Source organism: Empidonax traillii, unplaced genomic scaffold (assembly GCF_003031625.1).
Source record: "Empidonax traillii isolate 1590-97213 ecotype Southwest subspecies unplaced genomic scaffold, ASM303162v1 scaffold39:size2480183, whole genome shotgun sequence".
NCBI classification, from domain to species: domain Eukaryota; kingdom Metazoa; phylum Chordata; class Aves; order Passeriformes; family Tyrannidae; genus Empidonax; species Empidonax traillii.
This window is the reverse complement of record NW_020955232.1, coordinates 1,545,206-1,560,521: the sequence shown is the minus strand read 5'-3', so window position 1 is coordinate 1,560,521 and position 15,316 is coordinate 1,545,206. Positions and strand designations below refer to the sequence as shown.

At 40.3% G+C, this 15,316-nt stretch overlaps 1 protein-coding gene across 5 annotated transcripts in view; it reads left to right on the top strand.

Annotated features, from left to right (window-relative positions):
- Nucleotides 1–15,316, top strand: part of CUNH7orf50 (chromosome unknown C7orf50 homolog) — a 114,507-nt gene that overhangs the window by 84,845 nt on the left and 14,346 nt on the right. For 3 of the 5 annotated variants that reach the window (XM_027878221.1, XM_027878219.1, XM_027878223.1), the window contains one exon: nucleotides 5,165–5,364. In XM_027878221.1, the coding sequence (XP_027734022.1) occupies nucleotides 5,165–5,364 (200 nt within the window). Of the gene's footprint in view, nucleotides 1–1,239; nucleotides 1,340–5,164; nucleotides 5,365–15,316 lie in introns of all 5 variants that reach the window. The other 2 variants (XM_027878220.1, XM_027878222.1) reach the window with 2 other exon arrangements.

Below are 15,316 nucleotides of genomic sequence, written 5' to 3'. Positions count from 1 at the left end.
AAAAGAATCCTTTCCTGGAGCAGAAAGATAAAAAGGCTGTTCTTATTTAAATCTGGTTTCCTGCAGAACTTGTTTGAGGCTTCTCTGCCTGGGTTGAAACTACAGAAACCTTTCCAAACCAACTTAATATAAATTATTCCCAGCGTTTTTGTTGCAAGGAGTTGAGATTCTAAAAACACCTAGCTTTTATGAAAAATTTGTTATTTTTCTTTGAGCAGTGTATAAGTTTTAAAAATTCTTCCTCTGTAAGTACGACTGACATGATATAAGGAGGAGTACTTCTACATATTGCTTTTCATTTAAAATTTGCTTTCTGCATGATAATGAAATTTCCTGTGCCCTCTCTGGTCATATTTCTTTTCAAAAGGTTCTAGATGATAGAAAATAATTATTTAAGTTCAGGATGGCCATGAACTGTTCTGTGCAAATTGTCTAGCTGTAGTTGGAGCACAGCTCTGTGGCCAGCCTCGAACAGTAAATCATTTGTCAATCTTTCTTTTATGACCCTTGTGTGTAAGGGTTTGCCAGCCTTTCTTCTCTGTGGGTTTTGAACTGTGTGTTTATAGATTCTGCTTTTTGTTTTTAAGCCGGCAGATGGCCAGTTATTTATCAGGGTTCATATGTATTGTGTAAGGCAGGAACAGGACGTTTTTGCATGCTGATATTGTTCACGGGGCATTTTTGGGGCAGGAGGCTGCTCGTAAGCAGAAGCTGTTATGTGACGGGTCGGTAGCTCTTGGTCAGCGAACAAAGCCCCTTTTGACATTTCTCTGTATTAAAAGTTATGAAATAACATGAGCTTCATGAACAAACAAGGTGATACAATGCTTCTACTATGAAACAAACCATATAATCTATTTCCCTTCCATTTTGAGCTCTCTGGAGTTCAAAAATTTGACGCCCTTTTTATATGTTTGTCGCTGTTATTTTTGCCTTTGAATTTCTGCCGTTGCTTGCTTTGCTGTTGTACAAACTTGTGGTGCTGTGCTGGGAGAAAAGGATAAAAGTCTGTTGGTTTTGGAGGAGCTGGATTCACTGTTACTAATAAATAGTGAATTTGGTCTTGTGGCTTGGTCTGTGGTTACTGTTATAGGTTTGGCAGCAAAGCCAAACCCCTGATCAGGCAGAAAGTTCAGACCTACACAGGCGAATCATAAAGGCAGAATTTAATAGACGAGTATTCGGTTGGTTGTGGCAATTCTTCAGAGTTTCTGACTCCATCAACTTAATTCTGTGCTGGCAACGGACAACCAGGGATGCAAATGTGGGAGGTTTGGACGCAGTGACGGGCGAGGAGGAGGAACAGAAGTCTTTAGGAGATGTCTTCGGTTCTACTCAAGTATGAGACAGTCAAGGACTTTTGTGTAACTGTAAGTCTGGAAACAAGTTTAAAAATGCACTTAGTGCTCTGCTGAAAATACAACACAATTAGTGTGCTGTTAATCCCGTCTTGGTGCTGCTTGCTCAGCTATTATGGTTCATAGTCCCCTGGCAGTACAAGCTTTTATGGAGACGCAATCCCTGAAAACCTACACCTGTTTGGTTCTGCCACTCTTGCTGAAATAAAAAAGGGTCAGATATCTTCAAGAAAACCTCTACATCTTTCTGCTGGTTTCTCTTGCAGTTCTCCTTATTTTTCTCTGTTCTGAATTGCTTGGCAGGGCTGCTTTACACTATTAAATGCTTCCCTTCGGTGTGAGTTGGCTCCCCATTTATGGTGGGTAAGCTCATTTATAAAGATGACTTATAAAATGTTTCAAATTTGTGCAATATTTTGAGGCTACAAAGAACGATGGAAAACTTTAACCGGTATCTAAAACCGCCACAGCTGAAGCCTCCAGATATTTTGAGGCAGATATCTTAGACTATTTACAGCATATTGCTATATTTACACACAGTTCAGAAGTTTGGAAACTGGCATTGATGAAAGGCACTGTATTGGCAGCCACAGCACTTTGCCTGCAGATGGACAGGGTACAGTATAAATTTTGGGAATTTGCTCGAAGATGCCTGAACTCACATCTCAGACATCTTTGTACCCGTACAAAGTTGACGTGAGCTTTTAATGAGCGTAAGTGTGAAAGATTTGGGGGTCTGCCTTTTACTGAAAATGTGGCATCCAGTGGCAATATCCCTTTTAGCACCTTTTCAGGCCTTCTGGAAAGCTTCCAAGTGGAAGACTCCCACCTCCTTAATCACAAGAAAACACTGGCTCTCCTCTGAATGTCATTCATTCAAGTGTGCTGACCTGGCCTGACCTTGTTTAGATTGAGATCTAATGAGCCCAGGATCCAAGGTGGTGTGGTAGCTCTCAGCAGGCTTTGCAAATAGGCAAGTGTTGTGTTTTTCTGTGTGCATGTGGTTTAAATTTATCACGTCAATAAACAAGTGTCTCACACACTCAAATAGGGACTTTACAATGTTGTAGTTAAGACTAAATTGCAGCACTACAAATTGTGATGTCACTTTATAAATATAGAAGGAGACAACGTGGATTATTTATGACCTCAAAACAATGAAGTGCTGTTGGTTGGTTTTTTAAAATTTAAATAACGGCATAACACTAAAACTCCTAATCCAGATGGGTCACAAACTGGGCACATCTTTCAGAACAGCCACACTAATGGTTTGGAGAAAGAGAAATTAAAAGTAAGGCTATTGATTTAAAGGAAGGAGAGATGCATCAGTAAAGTAAAAAATAATGAACACAGATACGATTTAAATTTCAGTATAAGGTTTGGTTTTGTTTTCTTTCAAGTCCCAGGTTTGGGGGAAATGTTCTTTTTATAAATTGTGATAAAATTACCCTCAGCCTCAGTGGAAATATGATATTATGATATACCTACCAAATGTAGGTATTTTCTGAAGCACATAAGACCTTCAAATTAAAAACCAGTCAAGGACAGATTGTGGCACGTACTACTAAGTTAACCAAGTTGACATGGATGGATAAAAGTATAGTTGGAAGCAGAGAAGTTGTTTGAGCCGTGACGTTGTGAGGACTTTTCGCGGGACGTGTCCTGGCAGTCCCAGACAGAAGCCTGATGAATCCAGTTTTCCTTGAATGATGCTGTGGGCCAGCAGAAGGTACCTCCAGCTGTAAATCCTGACTCTTTCATGCCGGGACAGCCACAGCCCTGCAGGAGAACAATGCTCTTGTGTCAGACAGCCTACGGCACGTCAGCGGTGATGCTGGAAACAAACGTCGTTAGGGCCCGGTATTTGCGTTGGGACCTACAGGGAGGGAGCAACTTGTTTTGCTTTAAATGGAATAGTCAGGGAGAGGGATAAAAAGCTTTTTGATAATGCCAGGAATGTAGGGGGGGAAGGGGAGGCACTGAGATATGCATTTACTGTAAGTATGAAGAAGCAGAGGCCTCTTTATCAGAGCAGCTCTAATGATGTGCCACAGTCACTTTATTTGAAAGCTTCATGGCTCACAGAAAAGTAAACAAATTCATTACATTATTTTTAAAAGAAGATTAACTGTAGTGTGTCGTCTGTTGGACAGCTGCTCTAGTAATCTTTTACAAACACTTTATAAATGACCACCCTCAGTGTTTTCCAGGGCTTTGTGTGGCTGGATTGTTATTTTAGTAAGTATCAGGGTGGCTTTTCAAATGAAAACGTTGTTTCCTGTATATCAATTTAATTCTACCTTCACCCTAAATATTATTTTATTCTCAGCATGAACTATAAAATGTCTTCTATACAAATGCAACATATGTTGCTTTTCGTGCATGTGTTTGCAATGGAAGCTGGCCCTTCAATAAAAGTAACTAAAAAGTATTTTGAACAAAAAAAGCAAATCCTCTTTACTGTCATACTTCCATTTATTCTGATTTCTGCTTTCTTGCCCTTTTTTTCGGTCCGTGAAAGCACAAAGTTGAAAAGATGAGTCAGAGTAAACTTAGATGGTAGGTAAATTGACGCTGAACAAATGTTTAGACCCCAGCAGGTGTCTTTGGCAAATAAAGTTGTGTTCAGGTATTGTCTTGTTTAACACCCTTTGGTTGAATGTCAGCAAGAATAACCTTATTTAGCTCTTTGTGTGGATTTGTGTTTGAAAGCACTCAACTAACACAAATTGATGTAACACTAAGGATTTTTGAGTTTATAATGTGGTTTTAACCAATCTTGCCATAAAGCAGTTGATCTTGTGCATTCAGGTTTCGGTTTTGGGTTCCTCAAACAGGTGAGGGAGGAGCAGAGAGAGGGGGAAGAGCATTTCTTTCTCGCTCAGTTGGCCTCCATGGGTATCCCAGGCTCTAGCACAGAGTACCTCTAGCAGAGAGTAACTCTTTCAGACATGTGGGAATCCCTGCAGTCAAACTCATCTTGCTGTGGAACAGTGTTTTATTTCTACACAGTGTAATCTCACACTGGATTTTATGTAATAAACTCTGTGTGTCTATTTAATGCTCTTCATCTGTACATGAAATATTTATTTTCATTTGGGATAAACTGATGCATATATTTATGGCAGTACAGTTTTAGATGTGAATAATTAACTGTTCTGTCTACAAACCCAAAGAAATGCCAACCTTTGTGAGATACTGATCTGTATGTGTTTATTGAAGATGGTGCATATGTTCCCTCAAGATTGCTAAAGTTTCTTCAAGTGGTCTTGGATGAAGGTGGTAGTTGTCACATCTTCTCCCTTGGCATAATCGAGATGAAGCCTCTGACAGAGGTTTTCTCAGTCCATGGAAGTGTGTGGTTACACAAAAACCAGAAACTCAGAATCTCAGGGAAACCCTGCTGCTCCCACTGAAATGCTAAGAGAAATCCAAACCCTCCTTCCACCATGAAACAGCCTCTGCTGTTTATGTGCCCCCCTCAAGTTTGAGTGTGGGAGAACAAACAGCACAGGAAGTTTGAGATATGATGTTTAATGCATAGCTAGAGATGCTCAGCTACCTGAAGGTGCTCAGAACAGCATCATTATCTGCAGAGGGCAGTTTGACAGATCTCTGCAAGTGCAGAATTTGCAGTTCTGTGAATTGGGCAGAGCAGAGAGGCAGTGGAAGAACAGTGAACAGGAAAAACATGAATCCCAAACTTGTTTTTGAATATTGCCCATGCCCTTTATTTGAATTTATGCACATTTTGTTCACTTTCCTATGGAAATATAAACACTTTATTTAAATGTCAATTATTTCAGGCAACAAAAGAAGAGGAAGAACTTATTGCAGAGGAAGAGCAAGAACTTACTCCGGAGGAAAAGAGGAAACTGGAAAGAAAATTGAAGAAGGAGCGCAAGAAGAAGGAGAAACAGCTGATGAGGGAAGCTGGAATCTCCATTAAAAAGGTGGTGCCCCAAAAGCCATCGGGATCTGAGCGGGCTCTGGCCTATTTAACCAGGTAAGAGCAGTAAAACCGCCGCAGGTGCTCCCTGCAGAGGGAATCTGTAAACCAGTAATGCAGAACAAGCTGTACCAAGTAATAGCACATTAAAGGAAATTGCTGCAGTTTAGTACTAAGTTAATGTTTCATCTCAGCTGACACCCTGGAGGACAGTTGATCACCCCATTGCATTTCTGTCAGAGGAACAACAGAGAGAAGTGAAGTATGGTGCAACCATTTTACAGAAAGGCGACTCCTGTCCTGAAGATATTAGAATTGCTATATAAATATCGTGGGTCTAGCTGCACTTGGAGAGATGAAAGGCAGATTGCAGAAAAGACTGCAGAGAGAAAATGAGCTTTGTTTCTGGAGTGTGCTGTTCCAAGCAAAGGAGTTCCAGTTGTTCTTTTATATAAGCAAATTCCATGGAGTGGTTAAGCATTATGGAGCCTGAATTAAACCACCTGCATGGTGTTTGGATATTTGTAAACTAAGATGGGATTATGCCACTATTTTTAGGTTAATAGTGTACAGTGCCTGATTTTTGCATACCAGAGTGTACAGCAAGTATAGTGGCAGATTTCAGATTGGAGGCAATTACTTCATCTAGTTAGCACATTTATTTAGAAGTCTTAAAATTCCAGCACAAAGCAAAGTCTATGGTTAAACTAAAGAACTACAGGGAAGCATTCAGAGTACCCCACAGACAGTAAGAGGCCATGTATAAACAGGATGATAGTGTTTATTTTTTCCAAACTGCAGAATATACCCTGTCTGTAAGACCTCCAGAAAGCTGGCATCTTACAAATAGTGGGTTACCACGTGGAGTAATTCCAGGGTTGCATCTCTGGCCGCGCTCAAAGCTGAAGCATCCAGACTGTCTGAATTGTTACTTACCACTCGCAGTGGGGAGGGAGGAAATTAATTGCATTCCAGGCAGAGGGACATGTGCATTTTTGTTACATAACCCTCAGCACGCAGCGATAGCAAAATGACAATAATATTTTTGATCTGGAAAACAGCTGGAGTAGTTCACCACTGTTTTGAACTGCAAATGGATTGACAGATAGCTTTCAACCATCTGCTCAGCCTGCAGTCTGGTATGTGTGCCCTGGTAAGTGGTGGATCTCTAAATAATGGATTTCAGGTTTGGAAAGCAAAGGAACAAGCTGTGGGATTTTGCTTGTTATTGCACTGTTATTTGTATGGATTTTCACCTTGTTAGGTGAGAGAATATGAAATTATATTTGAACTATTATTTGAACCAATTTGATTCTGGAGTTTCACTTAACCTGTACCAAATTACCTTGAAATAGAATACCTGTTCTGTTAATGGTCTTATAATACAGAGTCTGTGAGCTGTCTGTACAGTAGTAGGTTGTGAGGGATTCTTTCATCAACAGACAATTTGAATTTTGTAGACTTAACAGGGATAGTCATAAGATGCTGAACTGCCAAGGAAACACAACCAGAGTCGCTGTTCTAGCCCCAAATACGGCGGGACCAGCTTGCACCATCGTAAGTTACAGAAAAACAGCTTAATCCTTTTACATCTCAGAGTTTTTTTGAACACAGTAAGACTGCAAAAAAAAAAACAACTGGATTTAAGGAATCACAGGAGTAATGTATTAGCTGGGGAAGGGGAACAAAAGTCCTATTTCTGGAAGTCCATTGCAAACCCTCCAGCAACATCAGTGGGTCAAGGATTTCAGTCTATGTGCTTTTGTGGGAATAATATGTGTGAGGATAAGTAAATCTTATAGATGCAAGAGATTAATATAATTGGAAGTAAACAAAAGAGTGCTGTGGATTTGTGTTTACCCTACCTACAACAAAAGCCTTACATGACATAAGGGTTGGTAAGTGGAGTGACCTCTTAACTCCGTAATGACATATAAATCTCCTGTAGGACAGGTGGAACTTGAAGTACCACATGATAACTGAAACTGTCATTTTTATTTACTAAGGGACTCTGCAGTTTGAGAGCACAGCTGTATGAGGCATGAAGTGACTTTCACAAAGCCATGCCTCGTGCTGTTAGTTGAGGGGAGTTGATGAAGGAGAGCATTGATGAGAGGGAGTTAGGCACACAGTGTGCAGGGAGCAGGACTGCTCATCACATCCTGCCCTTCCTGACGCTTTCAGACCAGCCCTGCAGCAGTGGAGCCAGATTCCAAGTGATGCAATGCTGGACTCAGGACGTGGGTGTCATTGGCAGCACCGTCGATTTGTGCTCCTGCTGCTGGGGGTCTGTGCTGCTGGGCACAGTGTGCTCTGCAGTTCTTCCTGTCGTCCAGTTTCTTTATTCGAGTCTGAAAACAAATTGTCCTTGATGTTTTCCAGTCTCCAGAGGGATCAAATTATAATTTTATTGGAGGGCCGTCCTAGCAATTGAGAGAGGCTTTTTTCACCACGCTCATGGCATGGCCACATGTGACAGCAGCTGATGCCAACTCACAAACTGCAGCCTCCGAAAACTTGAGGTGCTGAAGGGTTTCCCCTGTGAGGTGGTGACATTCATAGCCCAGGCTTTTGAGCTGCTTTCCCAGTTAATGAGACCAGGATGAGCATGGCCAGGCTTTGCACTCCTGATGGAGGAGAAGCAGCCAAATAGCTCTTGGCATTTTTCCTCTCTCACTTCTGTTGGCCCGTGAGAAAAGGAATGGGGAAGAAAAATAGTCTTTGCTTCAGCAATTTTTGTCTCACCTTCTCCCTCGGTGACATAATCACAGGTGGTTCCCAAGGCAGTTCTGTCCAAGGAGCAGTCAGCATGTCTGTGGAAACAGAGGAGAGTTACTGCCATCAGACTCCCCAGCTTGCAGAGGGAGCAGACTGGAAGAGCTGAAGATATATAGAGGATTAAAAATAGGGAGCTGAAGCAGAAAGGTTACAAAACTCTGGAAAGGAGAAAAAGAGAATGTGAAATAATGAAAAAACCCAGAATGGTACTGAGCAGAAGAGAAAAATAACTTGTAAAATTACTGCAGAGGAATAGTGAAAAGCAGAAGTGAGGAAGTGGCAGTGGTTGAATAAACTGCTGAAATCTCTTCCTTTTAATGATGACATGCCTTGTTTCTTTGTGATGGTAAGTGATGATTCAGATTTAAAGCCAAGGTTAGAATGTCTCATTACTGTGATTCTTGGAAAATCTTGAAAAATTCATCCTTTTCTGAGCATTAAGGGACTTCAAGTGAAAAGATGTTGCAATTCATGAGAATGGTAATTAGATTTAATTATAACCTAACTGACCTTCTGGGGTGTTAAAATGTTGGCAGAACTTGTTTGTCTTGGCAAGCCACTCTCTCCTAGAAGCTGCTGTTCTTGTGTTTGGCTTGCAAAGTTCATTGCTGTATGGATCTGCACATATGGTTTTCTCACCCATCAAAGGAGTAGACAGAGATCTGAAAAGATCTCACTAAAAGTATGTGGAATTACAAGATTGATATCATCTGAAGTAGAAGGAATAGATAATATCGTTATCTGGATATTGCTATGAATTTCCTAAGCCTTTCAATACTATTTAAAATATTAAAATTTTTATGTGTTCAGATTTTAAAAATAAGGTGTTGGAGTGCCTGTTTTTAATGATTTGTGTTACAGTAGCAATATATGTCACCAGAATGCTTCCCAAGGCTTTTTGCTTTTCTCTGTAGATCTTGCTTTCTTCATCCCTGAATTTAAATTTAGGTGAGATTCAGAGATTCCTTTAAAGAAAAAAAGAAGATGCTTTTAGAATAACACAAACCAAGGGCATGTCACAGAAAACCTCGAAAGTGCGAGACAGCCAGAGTTCCCCATGGCGTGGGGAAATCATCTGACTCTGCAGAACCCAGAGGTGGTTTTTGCTGAGCATGGTGGCAGCTCTGCTGACAGCCCTGGACAACCCTGGGTGGCTGTTTATCCGCTGGGTTTGCAGAATGGAAACAGATCCCAGTCCTCTGTCCAACTCTGTTAGAAACAGTGCCAAGCATGGGAGATTTGAAAGCAGAAACATTGTTCTTCCTTTCGAAGAGTACAGAATTCCGAGGGGGGTGTTGCTGGAAGCATTTATTTTGATACTTTGGTGTTTTTAAATATATATCATGTATTACATAGATATATAAATAGAGCTAACGTGTAGAAATGATATCAGGTTTCTACTCCTGCTGGAGCAGAGGCCATGCGGAGAAGGGCATTAAGTGTGGGCATTAAGGGCATTAGTGCTTACTCAGAGTTAACATCTGGGAAGTGTCTGATTTTTCAAGGAACCAGGAGAGGCTTGTCCTGGCCTATAAAGCGGGCAGCGACATTTGAGATTTGTGGCCAAATAGCTGAGATGACAGTGGCCCTTCAGGAAATCACAAACTATTCATCCTACCCCATTTGGGGCGGGTGACTCCACTGGCAGAACTTCTGTGCAAATACAACCACGCTCATTAATGTTGAAAAACAGCTTCTAATTTTAAATACATAGAGTGAGCTTGTGTGCCACATTTAGTTTGCTTTGTTGATCCATAGCATTTTGAACCTGTTTTATTTCTCCCAGGTTAAGTACTTTTTTAGCCATGGTTAGCGATATTTGATTTTGAACTTATTTAAGTCATTCCCTTTTGCTGCTGGCCTAAATCTTTATTAATTTCAAACTTGGCACTGGTGTTAATGTTTTTGCCATTAATGGCTTAAGCTTTTAGATATTAAGGGTAACTGATGCACTGGAAATCTAAACATACACAAGTTTTTAGTTCCTCCCTCCGGAGACCAACTCCTGGGGTTGGGTAGCAAATAACATTAGCATTTAGTGTCATTTTTCCTTCCTCCGTCCTCCAGGTCGGAGATTGAGTTTCCTTCCTGACAGGGAGGTGCAGCATATATATAAGCTCATCAGTTATCTTGAATTTCATAAAATATTGGAGAACTGCTCAAGTGATGAATCTCAATTAGCCAGTAACAAAAATAGTATGTGAACTTAAGAGAAACTGTTGTAATTAGACACGGCAGCATTCCTGAATTCCCTTCAAGAGTTGGGGCTTTAAGGTGTCTTGAAAGAGCAGCTTTTCCTCAAAGATTAGGGGAATAGTGATGGAGGATAGTTTTGCTTTAATAATCATAGGACTATTTTTTAAACGTTCTGGGGCAAGCGTTGACTATGGATGTAATTAATCTATTAATACATGCTTTTAGTCATTTTGTCATATTCATTAGTTCCATAAGAAGCCTCATGAATCCAGACAGTCAAGATACAGGATAAATTTGCATTTGACATTGTTCTGTGGCTGTTTTATATGAACTTGGGCAGGCACTTGCTGCTATCTGATTTCAAGGGCTTGCAGTTTTCCTAATAGTCTTGAGATCAATGAATTTGTTTTAGCACTTCTCCAGCTTTCTATATTGCTTGACCTTTAATTTCTACCAGGGCCTGACCTGCCTCTAAGTGGGATTCCTCTCCTTGATCTAAGTCAACGTGTCTGTAAAACTGCAAGTTTTCCATTTGATGTTAATAGTTGGGCAGATCTTCAGTTTAAAGGCAGCCACTGTCTCTATTGGTGGCAAAGGAGTCTTGTCTTACTGAGTTACCTTATCATTATCCTGCACTCCCTTGTGAAACTTCAGTTACATTCAGTGGCACCTGATGAAGCCACCTTGGTTTGTTTGCAGTTCCCTGGCAGCCCTGCCATTACTCAGGAGCTCTACAAATCTCTCTCTTGCAATGCCCACACCTTTCCTATTTTAGGGTGCTGATATGCCATCAGTTATTCTTGTGGGGGTAGGTGGAGGGGGATATTCACAGATTTGGTGCTGCTTAGGGCTATTGTGTAAATGTGCTCAAGGATATTATCTTCTGCAGAAGGCAAAGCTTGCTTTTAGGGTGTACGAGATATTGTTCTGCTGTGTTGGACCTGTTATTGAGCAAGGTTTTCCAAATCACTTTATTGTGCCACATTTGACAAATAACTTCTCCCATCATGGTGTTTACATCCTTCTTGTGCCTGTGTCAGGCTTCTCAGTCTCACTGCCCATTCAACGAGGCAGTACATCCCTGATCCTTCATCTGTTACTACACCTTCCAGACCCTGATGTGCTCTGGTGCTCTTCTTTGAACTCCCGTGTCTGTGATCCTTCTGGAAATGCGACACCTGGAAACAAATGTCCTGTTTTGCTGGAGCCTTATTCCAGTTGCATGCAGGAGGGGCTAAGAGTCTTCAGTTCCTTCCTGCTCCTTGTCACTCTGGCCTTGCTTTATGGGCAACAACGTAGGATTCATCTTTGGGCCATCTTTGAGTTGAGATTTCACACTGAATTTGCTGAACACTTTTTTTTTTTTTTCTCCTCCCCAAACTGTTGCTCAGTTTTGTGTGACAGTGTTGGCATGAACATGTTGCCAGCTACAGCCATAATACATTTTTCACTGACTGTCAAAAGGACAGAGCTTCTCATCCTGCTTCAGCATGGGTGCAGGAAGTCAGATCCGCTCCTGTTTCAGAGCTGGCTTTATGATGACCCATTTCCAGGTGTCAGTGTTCTCGTTATCATCTCATTATTCAAACTCTGCCTTTAGGATTCTGTGACTTCATGTTATACTCTGGATAGCAGCACCACACAGCTTTTGCCTGTTTAATGACGGTGTCTGGTAACAGCCTGAGTTGATGATTTTCAGTCCCTGTGATAGAGTCATTGACTTCTGCATCCACTTTTCTGTACCTTGATGGCAGGCGATAAGCAGAACCATGTTGGAGCCATACCAGTGTTTTTCTAACCCCCACATGACATCCACAGGATGTCAGATTGTGCAGGAATTGCTTTTAAACTGTTATTAACTTCTTTCTGGGTTAGCTGCTTTTTATGGTTCTAATACAACAATTTCACTGCTTTGCAAGAAGAACACAAACATCTTAACCCTTAATTTAGTGAAGACATGCTGTTTACTATTCCTTACATATATCTCTTCTCTTTTTCCACTTTTACTATTACAGCTATCCATAGTTGGTGATCCAGGCTTTGCCTGATGAAGATCCACTAAAAAAAGGAAGGCAACAGTTTTGGTCTGCTGCTCTCCCGTGTGAGTCCAGCTTTGCCATGTAGATGGTTGAAGAGATGCCTGCACAGGCACTGAAGAGAGGAAGGTGCCTGTGCAGGAGTACTCGGATCTTGAAGCTGAATAACCAGGTTAACTCCCAGATGATCCTGAATTAAGAAGTCTAGGCTCTGCAAATGAGCTCAGACACTGCACGGAGCTGATTTATAAATTACTCCACTTCCAGAACCAGAGTGGGCACTCAGGCTTCTGTAGCTGCTGCTGAAGATAAACTTGTCAGTTCCAGCTAATGCTGACAAATCATGGTATTATTTGCTACACGGTTCTAAAAACAGCATCCAAAAGTAAGAACCAAAAAAAACCACTAACTTTAATTGGCTCAGAACCAAACTTAGCTATTTTTGCCAAGAATTTCTGGGAAGAAAACAAAGCTTAGGAATATATTCTGGGTATCCATAACACTATCCTGGAAATGCTCCGGATGGACAGAATTACTTTGTAAAATAATTTCAGTCTAATAATTTCTAGGAAGTCCTCTCCGTAGTGGTGGATCAAGTTTGGAAGATCCTGTGTGCTTAGAAATATTTTTGGATGTATTTTGCCATTTCCACCTTGCTGGATTAGCAGCTCTGTTTTCTAGAGACAAAACAGGTGATTGCTTTGAAGATTCTAAAATGTTGGGTTCTAAGACTTTTAAGCTTAATTATACATGGGAATTCTTAGATGTTGCAGATATTTCTGTGGTATTTTTAACTCATTCAGAAGTAGGAAGTTTTAGAAACATCAATGATTGCGTGATTTTCTAGCCAAATTAGTAAATGCTTATGATGCAACTCACTGAACTTTGGAAAAGCAGCTGGGCTAACACAACCTTCCCTGAACTAAACTCTTATGGTTTAGCTGTTAATATTGTTCTGGATAAACTCCTTTCTATAGGGAATGGTTTTGGAGTAGCTTTCTCACCCCTTTCCTCTCAACCACTGACATGTGGTTTGAGAGGAGGGGCAAGGGAAGCTCAGGTCCATGTTAAATTTTTCTCAGTCAGAGTCAGTAGCTGTTCTGTCTTTCTGTATTTGCTCATTGTCCTGTTTAGTTTACGCAGAGGAAAGACATTTCTTCTTGTGATTTCCATAACCATAAATGGTCACTAAATTTAACAAAAAGCAGAAAATAGATTAGGAAACTCTAATCCTGCTTTGTGGCTCCAAATCAAATTATTTATCTTTCTAAATCTTTGAATTAATTTTATGAAAGGTCACAAGTACACCTCTCAAAGCATATTTCAGTAAAAGCTGCAGAGTGATTTACTTTGAAACCTTCTGCCTCTTTGCCTTTCTACCATTTTTTCAGTGTGAAACAAAGCTGTCAAAATATTTACTTGGGCATTTTGTTCAAACATTCTCATATGGAAATACTGTATTTAATAGCATCATTAACATGAATCCACAAATCCTTTCATCTGACATCTATCATTTACAGGATCAACTGAAAAGTACCTTATTGACTAACCAGCCTCACCTTTAAAGGGATTTTGATATGTTTTGTTTTTTTTTTTAAACATACTGTCTCTGTCTTCTCCCTACTGTAGTAATGATAATTTGCTTTTCAATTTTGCCTTCCCTGATGGCATATCACAACTGTATTTTGGCAAAATAAATGAAAAATATTTTGACACTGATTTATTTATTCTCTTGATGGCAGCTTTTGAGAAATTGTTATATTACCCCATTTTTCAGATGGGTAATTAAACACTGATGAAATTTGTGACTCACCAAAGTCCTTGTACTATGCAAAGGTCTCCTTTCAGGCAAGTGACATGAGGGAAACTAGACACAACTTTCTTCTCATCTGAGCACAGGCTCTGTTTTCTTTGGCCCTGTACCAAAGTCTGCTCGCAGATTTTTATCAATTCCTGATTTCGAAAGCGGAACTTGCATGGATTTTGTTCTGTAGTGGTGTCTCAAGACATTCCTAAATGCCACCAGTCTGTGGGTGGGCATGCAATGTATGGATTGTTATTCCAAACCCTCCTATAGCTGCCTTGAGAAAGGCTTCTGTCTTCCATGGTTGGGGTCTCCTGGCAGTTGTGGTCCTTGACGGTCTGGCTGCAGGTGACCAGAGCAGCTTTATTCCACTTCATTGCTGCTGATAAAACTCGGAACAAAAACTCCCAAGTTCTCCAGCTGGAGGTTACAGACAGCACTTTCATTCTCAGCCATATATATAAGATTTTCCTCCTGCATATGATCTTGTATCAGATAAGATGGTTGGCACTTAAAATGACTCATTCCCGTGTGCCTGAGGAGGCTTCCAGTGCATTCTCGGTGATTTTTTTTCCAAAGTTTAGTTTGCTTTTATTTAGTAATAATTTTATCAGTAGGACGGTTAAACTTCTCATAATTTTTCGCATATATGTTGTCAAAACTGTTAGTTATATTAGCAGCAATTAACTGTTGGACTGTAAAGTGATCTGTCAGATGGGGATAAATAGATTACACGTGTTAAATCCATAAATATTGGGGAAAACATAATTAAGGTTTCTTTTCCTAATTCTTTCCTGTAAAATAACGTCTTTATTTCCTAATCTGGTTAAGAAAATTTAATGTCTCCTTTCTTAATGACTCGTTTCCAGTAAAAGAAAATTTAGTATAAGTGAATTTTCTTAACAGTTTATTAAACGTAGCCATTAGATATTTATCGTTGAGATCCGGCTTTCATCTTTCCATAGTATTATAAAAAAGAGATTGCATCTAATTGAATAATTAATCAGCTTTAATATATTATTTCATCTGAAATTACTTTTAGAAACCTTGTGAGATATAATAGGGAGATTCAGGAGTCTTTAAAAACAGGCCAGTCTGCTCCAGGACTGTATCCTGTAGTTGAGTGGATGTTTTCAATCCTCACTGAAGTGCTCAAAACCTCACACAAGCACTTTGACCTTTCCCATTTGTCTTG